Here is a 12,496-nt window from a genome sequence, read left to right on the forward strand (position 1 = left end):
TCAATCTTTGAGTATGTTTCATGCCTACTTGAATAATATGAGTATTCCTTCTCTCTTGGGTGCTGCCTCCTCCATATATCCATAAGTTTCATTTCCTGCATTGATTTAACCATAAATTTGGTCACTTTATTATTTTTGCTAGTCTTTAGTCCAGTTTTATCCAACATTGGATCCAAATTAAGGTTAAAATTCCCTCCTATCAATATTTTCCTTGTGTATCTACAATCTTCAAAAAATATCTTGCATAAACTTTTGATCCTCCTCTTTAGGTGCATATATATTGAGCAAATTCCAAAATTCTGAATATATCTGACACTTTATCATTACATTCCTCCCTGCTGGATCTATTATTTCCTCTATTTTAATTGGTACATTTTTATTAATTTAGCTACACCTTTAGCTTTTGAATTATAGGATGCTGCCGCTACGTGTCCTACCCAGTCTCTCTTTAATTTGTTATGTTCCACTTCAGTTAGATGCAATTCCTGCACAAATCCTATATCTATTTTTTCTTTTTTCAGTAAATTTAATAGCCTCTTCCTTTTAATTTGGTTATGTATTCCATTAATGTTTATAGTCATATAGTTCAAAGTGGCCATCTCATATCCTGTTTACACCTCATTTCCGGTTCCTCACCACCACCATTTCCCCACTAGCTTTTACCCATTTTCATCTCTCAGTTTTCCCTTTTTAAACTCAATGTATGACAACACATTTAAAACATTAAATTCTCCAACAAGTCCCACATCCAATATTCCCTTAACACCAAATATACCCCCCCCCACCCAGAGTTGCCCCTTATCCCTTGCCAGGCAACCACAACTCCCCTTTTCATTTGGATTGCGAACGTCAACTGATTTCACAGTGACAGTTATTCTCTCCACCCCCAGAAAACACATTTTCTTATTATTTATTTTTTTTACACACATATAACAAAGTTCTCCCTTTTTATTTTTCCCCTTACTTCCTTTCTTCTCTTCTCTTTCCCTTCTTTAGTTCTTTACATATACATTGTTTTTACATTTTTATATATATTTTATCACCGTTCTTCATATAACCATATAACCACTTACAGCACAGAACAGGCCAGTTCGGCCCTACTAGTCCATGCCGTAGCAAATCCCCACCCTCCTAGTCCCACTGACCAGCACCCGATCAATACCCCTCTAGTCCCCTCCTATTCATGTAACGATCCAATCTTTCCTTAAATGTAACCAATGATCCCGCCTCGACCACGTCTGCCGGAAGCTCATTCCACATCCCCACCACCCTCTGCGTAAAGAAATTTCCCCTCATGTTCCCCTTATAATTTTCCCCCTTCAATCTTCTTGTTACATCTCTTCATCTCTCCTTCTGTTCTGCAAACATTCTGCAAATTCTTGTGCTTCCTCCGGATCCGAGAATAGTCTGTTTTGCTCCCCAGGGATAAATATTTTAAGCATAGCTGGATGTCTTAACATAAATTTATAACCTTTTTTCCATAGGATCGATTTTGCTGTATTAAACTCCTTCTTCTTTAAGAGTTCAAAACTTATGTCTGGGTAAAAAAATATTTTTTGACCCTTGTATTCCAAAAGTTTATTGTCTTCTCTAATTTTATTCCTTGCCCGTTCCAGTATATTTTCTCTTGTCGTCTATCTCAAAAATTTTACTAAAATTGATCTTGGTTTTTGATGTGTCTGTGGTTTCGGAGCTAGTGTTCTGTGTGCCCTTTCTATTTCCATTCCTTCCTGCATTTCTGTCATTCCAAAGACCTTCAGGATCCATTCTTTTATAAATTCCTTCATATCTGTGCCTTCTTCATCTTCCTTTAGGCCCACTATTTTTATGTTGTTTCGCCTACTATAATTTTCCAACATATCATTTTCTGAGCTAACAACTCTTGTGACTCTAATTTTTTTAATCACTTTCTTCCAATTTTCCTCTTAAGTCGTTTACTTCCATTTCTACTGCCGTTTCTCGTTCTTCCACATTTTCTACTCTTTTCCCTATTTCGGTCATGACTAGTTCTAATCTTTGTATTTTATCTTTTGTTCTTTTCATTTTTCTTTTAATTGCACTAAATTCTAAAGACAACAATTCTTTTACTGCTCTCATTTGTTCTTGAAATAAAGCTTTATCTATATACTGTCCAACTGTTTTACCTTCTATCTCTCTGTGAAGACCTTAGTCTTCTTCTTCCTCTTCTACTGTGTCTGTATCTGTGTTTGTGTCTTCCTCTTCTCTTTTTTGTATCTGTATCTCTTCTGACTTTCCTGATGAGTTGCTTGTCTCACTTTGTTGGACCTCTTCTTGCTTGGCTTCTTGCTGTTGGTCCTCTTCTTCTGAGCTGCTCATCTGTTGAGCCTCCTGCTGCTGCTCTTCTTTCCTTTCACCCCATTGGCTTTCCTTTTCACCTGGTACTTCACTCCCTCTCCTGCCACTTTCCTCTTCTTCCAGCTGAGAGCCCTGGTGTCGGGGATCCCTCAGCTGGTCGTGCCATGGTTGCCCACTCCTCGGCTGAGCCCTCCTCACGTCGGTGTTTTCCTTCTCCTTAGATTGCGCACTGCGCACGTGCGACTCCTCATCCGCGATTCCTCGCGCATGTGCAGTTGCGCACTTTTGCTTGGCTCAGAGAGCCATTTTTGCAGTCCACTGGTCGGGGGGTCACGACTCCGCGGGGCCGTCACCAACCTTGGAGATCAGGCGGTCTTCTCCACCATGGTTCCCTGTTTTTTCATGCACGCAAGGCCTTCTCCTTTTTTTTCCCGGCGTCTTTTCTTTTTTTTTTCCATTTGTTTTTACTTTTTCCTTCTTGGGTGCCATTTTCTTTCTTTTCTCTACAATTTTATCTTTTATTTCTTATATTTTGTATTTATTGAACTTTGTCTTTTCTTAACTTTTTTTCTTCTTTTCTGGAGAGGCTGGTATTACCCTACCTGCCACTAATCCATCACGTGACTCCTTCCCTCCTCTTGCATTCTTTAGTAGGCACCTAGACCCCGGAGACAAAATATAGCACTTTCGATAGGGAGCCACTGGCTCTGTACCTGGCAGTTTGACATTTCCGCTATTTCCTGGAGTACGGGGACTTCACGGTATTCACGGACCACAAACCACTAACATTTGCATTCGCAAAAATGTCAGATCCGTGGTCAGCCCAACAGAAGCGCCACCTCTCTTACATATCCAAGTTCACCACGAGGATTAAGCACATCTCTGATGAGAGTAACGTGGTAGCGAATGCACTGTTCAGCTCCCACATTTAGGCATTGTAATCTCCATCTCCGGGGGTTGACTATATGATGCTGGCTGAAGTACAACAACAAGACGAAGAGATTCCACTGTACCAAACTGAAGTCACTGGTCTGTGCCTCGAGGACATCACCTTTGCACCTAAAGGAACAATTCTCCTTTGCAACGTGTCCACGGATCAGCCTTGCCCATCATCCCAGCTGCCTGGAGATGAAGCATTTTCAAGACATTTCATGGATTGGCACACCCCCTCAATTTGCACGATGGTCCGCCTGGTTTCCGACAAATCTGTTTGGCATGGACTCAGGAAGCAGGTCGCCTATTCGGCTACGACGTGCATGGACTGCCAGGTGCAGCAACATGTGAAGGCATTGCTTTAACCCTTCAAGCTGCCACAACGAAGGTTGAACCATGTGGATGTCAACATCATTGCCCCACTCCCAGTGTCACGTGGGTTGAAATACCCATTCACCATTGTGGCCAGGTTCACTAGATGGCCAGAAGCAGTCCCATTGTTGGATTCCTCCACCAAGTCTTGCGTCAAGGCATTCGTGTCTGCCTTGGACTTCTCTCCCACATCATCTTCGATCGAGGACAACAGTTTACCTCTCCTCTATGGGACATGCTATCTCGACTGTTGGGAGCACAGCACCATTGCACGACAGCCTACCATCTACTACAGTCCACCGGCCTGGTCAAAAGGTTCCACTGGCACCTAAAGACTCCATTGATGGCCGCCTCCAGGGACCAGATTGGGTAGATGAGGTACCCTGGATACGCCTTGGTATACAGACTGCACCCAAGAAGGATCTCCAGTCATTCATCAGCAGAATTGGCATACGGACTCTGCTCTTCATGCCTGGAGAATTCGTACCAGCAACCTGAAGATAACAAGAGTCACTCTCTGAAGTCCTAAATAAACTGCAGGAGCAGCTCGGCAAACTGGCTCCGGTTCCCATGCTGTGACATAGCATCACAAATTCTTTCGTCCAGAGAAACTTAAAAAGCTGTAAATTTGTGTTTGTGCATAGAGGTGCACATGGACCGCCCCTCCAATGGCCTTATGAAGATCCATTTAAAGTACTGCGGCATAATGAAACATCCTGTGTGCTGGATGTAGGTGGAAGATCAGAGACGTTCACAATTGATCAGCATAAACCTGCACACCTAGACCTAGACAAACTCATAGCAGTACCACCAGCAGACAAATGCGGGAGACCACCCACCCATAGGCAGAAACAGAGAAACCGGCATTAGTGCCTCTGGAAGCTGGTTCTGGGGTGGGGGGTGCCATGTGGATGCTTGCCTGCCAGAAAAATTGAACTGGTTTGGAAAGTCTCAGGCAGCACGATGCCATCACCTTCGGCTATGCATGGCACAGGGGTGGCTGGGAGCCCAGGGTTTTAAAATGTACACTGATCCAACTGTTATTTTCTGTTCGGACTCAACTCGACTACAACTCTTCATTTCACTCCACGATTCAGTGACCACAGCTAATAGAAAACTTATTATTGAACTAAAATTAGTTCTTGATTCATATTTGACTTACCTGAGCACCTATTGCACTTGTCAATTTTAATATGTACAGTATGATGTCCAAAAGTGGCTAGAAAGCAAAGAGACCTTACATTAACTTGTGAAATAGCATCGAAGAAACACAGTGAATCAACATCAAAAAACACAATACTATATTACAAGAACTATATCCAAAACACACAAGTCCAACATTTCCCATGAAGAAGTCAAATTTATGCTTTGGTGCAGAGTTTTCTTCGTAACACAAAATGAATTATGGATCAGATTTCTCTAGAAAGATCTGGAATGAAATGATGAAGTGAAAATATACAACAGACATCGGAAATTTGGATCAGATGAAATTTACAGACGGTGGATATAAAAGTGAGCAAGTGCAGAGCAGCAAAGGTCAAAATCTGGAAATGTCAGTCATAGATAAAGATTTTGGCTACAGACCAGGAACATTCTTTCTTCTTCTTTGGCTTGGCTTCGCGGACGAAGATTTATGGAGGGGGTAAAAAGTCCACGTCAGCTGCAGGCTCGTTTGTGGCTGACAAGTCCGATGCGGGACAAGCAGACACGATTGCAGCGGTTGCAGGGGAAAATTGGTTGGTTGGGGTTGGGTGTTGGGTTTTTCCTCCTTTGCCTTTTGTCAGTGAGGTGGGCTCTGCGGTCTTCTTCAAAGGAGGTTGCTGCCCGCCAAACTGTGAGGCGCCAAGATGCACGGTTTGAGGCGTTATCAGCCCACTGGCGGTGGTCAATGTGGCAGGCACCAAGAGATTTCTTTAGGCAGTCCTTGTACCTTACAGGGTTGCTTCATATAAGTAATTTTTGTGATGAGAGATCTCAGAACCTCAAGCGGTGAAATCACAAATACTGTCAATTACACTGCACAATTTTTTCCAATAGGTTTGCTTCCTGAAATAAAATGGGGATTATGATCGAAAACTTCAAGCTGAACATAAAGATTTGCTGTATCATGTAGGAAGTTGGAGAAACATTAATTTTTACTGAATTTAGCATTAAGTGGATACTCGCAAGAAATGTAACCGAATGTATCGCAGCTGTTGCGACATTGATGAAACATTTCTGCTGTATTGAAGCTTCCTGAAGACAATAAATGCTATTGTTAAGTACACCAACTGTGCTATTGCCTGAAGAACATATGCATCAATATGAATTCAATCTATACCTCACATTGGAATATGTGAGCTGCTTTTATGGCCTGTCTGCATCCATCCTGACTAAAGCCTGCCCAGGCCCAAGCCAACACTTGTATAGCACTTGCACCGAGTGCATGCTCAGGCATGCTTGGACTGACAAAAACAGTGGGCAATATATTTGTGATCTTAAAATATGACACAAAATGTTATATCTAAAAAACGGTATTAGATAGGCAAATTAAAGATGATTTTCGTGATCAACAGCCCAAAATCCATAAATATACCCAATAGTGTTTAGGAAGCAAAATCTTCATTGTATGGTCATGAAATTGACTCTGAGCATTCTTTTGAAGCTGACCATCTGATTTGACCAAGGTGGAGAACTAAAAACACTTGTTATGGATACATGGGTCAGTCAACCACTCACACCCGCCGCCCCCCCCCCCCACCCAAACTCCTCTCCTCTATTTATAACTCCCATTGCCTTGGAAAAGTAGCCAACATATTAAAAGACACAGCCCATCCCGTCCACTCTCTTTTCACCCCCCTCTCCTGTCAGGAACAAGGTACACGAGTATCTTGGTACATTCAACAACAAACAAATTTGGGGATGCATCACAGATGCATAATACATAAACATTTCAAGGAACCGTTGCTGAAGATACTCTTGCCTTGATTGGATTGGTAATTATGGAACAGAGGTTAACTCGAAATGTTAAAAAAGTAATCATCACAGGAAGGTGAGGTGGAACCATTGTAGAGGACAATTTTGACTTTAATTAATGCCATTTCAGTGCTGCATCAGCTTACAGTTTTGTATACATGAGTATTTATCACTATTAATTAAATGAGAAAGAATAGCTGGAGGTACTAATCCCCCTTTCGACATTCAGCAAAAGGAAAAAGAACAATGACACAGGAAAGTCTATAGATGCTGGTCTCATAAACAAAAAACAAATCGCTGAGGGAACTCAGCAGATGAAGCAACATCTCTGGAGGCAAAAGGACGCTCAAGACTGGACTCAGGTCTGGACTCAAATTGATCATGGGTCTCAACCCAAAATTTCGATTATTCCTTTGCCTTCTTGATCCTCTGAATGCCTCCAGCAGCATTTTTTTTTTGTAAACGGTGTTCCATTGGCAGAATTTTGTATGAGCTCCTGTAGGCACCAGAACATTTCATTTCATAGGAAGAAACAAAAAAGCTATTGGATATCGACAAAACTGCAGCTTCCAGTCCATTATATTTACTCTTGGGTTCATTGTACTCTCTGTGGTTATGTCAGGCTAATCCAGGGTGATAATGTTTAAATATTTCAGAAATTAATTATTTGTACTACTTAATTTAAAATCTTTATTTTTTAAAATATCGATTTAGACTAATTTTGATTTAGGTAAAGGAATTGTATGTAATTTCTCTACATTTGAAATGACATCAAGTGGGTGTCAGTGTGCGCTCTGAGGAATATTCCAAGAAGGTGACTTGGTCAGATTAGGAGAGCAGGTGAATACATGGCAGGTGCAGTATAATGTAGGTAATGGTGAGGTTTTCCACTTTAGAAGAAATAAAAGAAAATCTGATTAACTGAATGGTGAGACATAAGAAAAGGGAAGGTGTCATGAGATCTGGGTTCCATGGTGCATCAGTCATTGAATGCTGGAATGCAGGCAGTAAAGAAATGAAGTTTAGATTATGGAAATAGGGAAATATGACCTTGGTAAAATGACACCTTGAGTCTCATAATCTGTGGAAGAACACTCTTGCCCTGGAGGTGCAGTGAAGACTTGCCAGTGATTCATGGGATGGCAGGATACACATATGAAGAAAGATGGGTAGACTAGGGTTACAGATTGGAATTATAAAATGAGGGGGGAATTTCAATGAGATGCACAAAATTCTGACAGGCCTGGACAGGTTAGATGCAAGAAGAATGTTCCTGATGTTGGGATGTTAAAAAAAAAGGCAAAGTCCAAGGATAAGGGGTAAGCCAGTTAGGACAGAATATGTTTTCCCCACTCAAAGTTGCAAACTTGTGGAACTCACAAACACAGAAAGCTGCTGAGGCTAGCTTGCTAGAAAAAAAATCAAAAGGGAGTTGAATGTGGCCCTATTGTCTAAAGAGATCAAGGTGCACGAAAAAAAATGCTAGAATAGGGTACTGACGAAATATGATGAGCCATGATTATGTTGAATAATATAGCATGTGAGAAGGGCTGAATGGTATTCCCTTGCATCTATTTTCTAAGCACTTTATTTTGTGTCATCTCTCAGAAGAGGAACTGAAGTGGATTCTAATGACAGGTTATTGACCTGAAGCAGTTGTTTCGCCTCTCCTTCCACACATGTTGCTGGCTTATTAAAGCAGCACTTTCATGTTTAATTTCAGATTTCCAACATTTTATACTGATGTACAACTCACCTTGCTGAGATTTGAATACAAGTCCACTACACTGTTGCAAAATTTCTCCACATCTTGTGTTAACAGCTGATCAGCATTTGCTATTCTGTTGTCAAGATTACCCATTTTGTAGTATGTATATCCTCTGTCAGGAGAAATCAATAGATCTGGTCAATATAACTATGAAAACTTTTCATGTTAAAATTATACAGACTGTTAATATGCTAAATTACTAGTGGCCACCAAGTTCAATCAACTAAACAAACAAAGCACAACACATTTCTGGGCTCAACTGCTTTTAGTCTAATTTATGATATTAATGGTTAGAATCAAAAGAATATCAAAATTTAAAAGGGGTCAAAAATTGGAAGCTGAACTCTTCAGCACTCTAAAGGACAAGCAACATGAAACTTTACCCAACCCCCCAGTCTTCATCAAAATGACCACTTTGTCCTGAAAAGGAGATCATATTGGGATCTCCTCCACTTGGACAAAATGGAACTATAAAAAAGTGCAATTAATTTTAAACACCAAGACCTTTGTGTCCATCAACTTTTACACATGGGAGAATGGCTGCAAGAAAAAGTGTAGTCTAGTGATATCACAAGGGTGCTACTTTTCTCAATGGCAAGTACTGTACAACTCTGATTTATCTGAAATTGAATTCTCCAAAATTCTCATTTATCCAAAAAAAATTTAAAAATGAGGATATCTGAAACAAATCAGAAATCCTCATTTATCCAAAAATTTTTTCGGAACCGAACTGACCTCACAGGTTGAAAATAAATTAATTCGACATGAAATTAGAATGATTGTCCTGGTTTCAGGTAACTCCATCCCCTCACTTTCCATTTCTTCTTTACTTTTCTCTCAAACTCTCCCTCTCAAACTGCTTGCCACTGTCTCCCAGCCACAAGCAGTCAGAAGAATCCCTTGTCCCAGCATCAACCAAGAGAGGGGCCTCCTGGCAGGCTCCCAGGCAGGGATCTCGGGGGGAAAGCTGTCGGAGATCGGCGGCGGCCAGCTTTTTTTTTGGGTGAGAATTAAACATTATTTTAATACTTAAAAAGCTTTTTCTTGTTGTTTGTTATTGTTTAAACACTGTTACAAGTGATTTGTTGTTGCTACTGGACTGTTCTTAAAAAAATGACCAGTTATGCGAAAAAAAGTTTATCCGATATAGGCCCGGTCCTGACCATTTCAGATAATCAGAGGTGCACTGCACCTGGAATTCTGGGAAGGGTGCCAAAATGCAGAGAGTAACTAACAAGATCACAACTGATTTGATCAGGATTACTTTTCAGTCTCTTGATTATCGAGTTCATTAAAAATATTCTAAGGCTGTTACCAAGACAAGCTTCAAAGTCTCTTTACCTTTGAAAAGAAAAGTCTTGCCTCATCTCGGACTTGTATAGAATGATCCTGTTTTTTTTTCAAAACAATGACCCCTACATTTTCAAATAACATGAAACGTTCCCTCTACATCCATCCTGTCACGACCTCTCAAGCTCTTGTATTTCTAAAGAGTCGTGCTCCAAGAAGGAATGGTTGTGATGGTGACTCGGCAGTTGGAGTTGATTAAAAGAAGAGTTGTTCTTTTTTTTTTCTAATGTTTTTGTTAAAAAAAAGGAATATTAAATAATGATGATGTTAATTTAAGATGAAGTGAGAGTTGGGGGAGAGAACTGGATAGGCACTATTTCCTGAAAGTCATCTGCTACGTGTGAGTTATCTCAGACCCATTTTTTTGGGGGGAGTTACCGCATTGCGCGGTTTAGACGGGAAGGGGTATTTTTAACCTCCTATCCGTTTTTTTTTCCTTTTTTTTGTATTATCAGATTAAAGAGTGAAGGGTTTTTTTTTGTGTTTATAAAAAAAAAGTATAAGAAAGTATTTGATTGTTTAAAAAACTAAAAATTGATGTGGTTTTTTTTGTAAAGTTTATTCAGTAGATAAGGAATATTTGAAATTTAAATGTGAATGGGATGGATAAGTTTTTTTTAATATTTTTTCTTTAACTTTAAGGTGAAAGGAGTGGTAATTCTGGTGTATATTATTTTTCTATTTTAATTATAGAACGAAGGGAATAATGGTGAAAGTTATAAATTGAATTGTACAATTCTTAATGAGGCTTGAATTTTGTTTGTGGTTTATGCTCCATTTGTTGAAGATATAGATTTTGTTGGAGATGTGGTTTTATTATTTGGATATCTGAATTTTAACGTAATGATTGGGGATATTTAAATGTGGTATTGGAGCTTTTATTGGATAATTATTCAAGAGTAAAAGGGAAAAATGGTGGAAGAGTACTAAAATTGAATTGTACAATGCTTAATGAGGTTTGAATTTTGTTTTAAGATGGTGGTTTATGTGACAAATATGATGATAGATGTGAAGTTAGTTGATATTTGGTGAAGGTTTATCTCTATAGAGAAAGATTTTTTTCATCTTTTTTTTCTCATGCTACAATTTTTTTTAAAGAATTGATTATTGTTTAAGAATTTTTGATAGACAATGTTACTAACTTTACTAATTTTTTTATATTAAGTTTGAGTTAAATATATGTTTCATCTTAACTCTGTTAAATATATGCATTTAAGTTTGATTTAAATATGTTTTTTTTAAGTCTGATATCTTAGTATTAATTACTTCTCTTTTTGTTAGTATTTTAATCGGTTATGTTTTTTTTTGTAAGTGGGTTTTTTTTCTCACATATATTATTAACTTTATTAATTCTTAACGCTTTATTTTGGGGGGAAAGGGGGGGTTGGACTAATTTGAGTTGGGTTATTAATGTGTAATAATTATTGGGGAGGGTATAGTTTATTTAGATTACTGATATTGTATTGTAATTTTATTATTTTATTCTTAATTTTTTAAAAATGTAATCCTATATGTTATTCATGTTATAAAATCTTAAATAAAGTTTTTTTTAAAAAAAAGCTCTTGTATTTCTATCAAATTACCCCTTATTCTTCCAAACTCCAGCTAACAACAGGCTAGGCTGTCCAACTTTTCCTCAGAAGACATTCAACCATACGACTTATCAATCTAGTAAATTTTCTCTGAACTGTGCCCAATATATTACCATTCATCCTGAAATAAATATTCTCATTAAATAAAGATCGTTTATGTACTATGTAAATTAAACAAATCTCTCTCCTATTGTAGCAAAAACCTGCTGGAGGAACTCAGCAGGTCGAGCAGCATCTGTGAAGGCAAAGGGAGAGGCTATGTTTCAGATCAAAGTCCTCCTTTTACCACAGTGAAAGAAAAAAAAGTTTATTCTGGTATCAAGCTGTTTTCATTGAAATCTTACCTTTTCCACCTGTCTGATAATCAATTTTATTACATAATTCAATTAAATGCTTTAAAATTGGTGGGTCTATTCCAGTTAATAATTTTGAATTCTATTTATAAATAAATTGTCTTAGACTTTTATCCAATTCTATTTTAACCCAAGCAGTTTTCGTCACATCAACATTGCATTCATAAATTTTAATTGTGCCGCCTTATAATAATTCTGAAAGTGGGGAAGTTGTAAACCTCCAAATTCGAATTTCCATGTCAATTTTTCCAGAGATACCCTATTCATTTTACCTTGCCACAAAAATTTTCATATAACTAAATCTAAATCCTTAAAAAAATTTTGAGGTATAAAACAAGGAATAGATTAAAAAAAAGGTACTGTACTCTTGGAAAAATATTCATTTTAATACAATTCATTTTCCCATCAAAGTAATAAGTAAGTCATTCCATCTTTCTAAATCTTTTCTAATTTTCTCAAATAATGGAACATAATTTAGCTTATATAAATGTTCTAAACTTTTGTCAATTTTAATTATAAATACTTAATCGGGTTTTTAGTCCATCTAAATTGAGCAACCTCTTTATACCGATCAATATTCCCTTCACTCTTATCCCAATTAATTTTGTAGCCCAACATCATACCATAGTCCTGTAACTTTTTATACAATACAGCTAACAAATTCTGCGGATCTGTTGTATAAATTAAAACATCATCCTCAAAAAGACATTTTATATTCTTTTTTATTTAGTATTATTCCCTTGATTTAATCTTCCTGTCTTATCAATTGTGCTAATGGTTCAATTGGTGCAACAAACAAAGCAGGGTATAAAGGACAACCTTGCCTTGCCAATCTTGTTGAAGGAAAAGGCAAGGAA

At 38.2% G+C, this 12,496-nt stretch overlaps 1 protein-coding gene across 1 annotated transcript in view; it reads right to left on the reverse strand.

The window, feature by feature from the left end:
* abcd3a (ATP-binding cassette, sub-family D (ALD), member 3a) overlaps window positions 1–12,496 on the reverse strand; it is a 76,696-nt gene that overhangs the window by 42,051 nt on the left and 22,149 nt on the right. The window contains exons 7-8 of the mRNA XM_069939087.1: window positions 8,333–8,456; window positions 4,784–4,840 (exon numbers count right to left, since the gene is read on the reverse strand). Of these exons, the coding sequence (XP_069795188.1) occupies window positions 4,784–4,840; window positions 8,333–8,456 (181 nt within the window). The remainder of the gene's footprint in view (window positions 1–4,783; window positions 4,841–8,332; window positions 8,457–12,496) is intronic.

Source organism: Narcine bancroftii, chromosome 5 (assembly GCF_036971445.1).
Source record: "Narcine bancroftii isolate sNarBan1 chromosome 5, sNarBan1.hap1, whole genome shotgun sequence".
Classification (NCBI taxonomy): Eukaryota; Metazoa; Chordata; class Chondrichthyes; order Torpediniformes; family Narcinidae; genus Narcine; species Narcine bancroftii.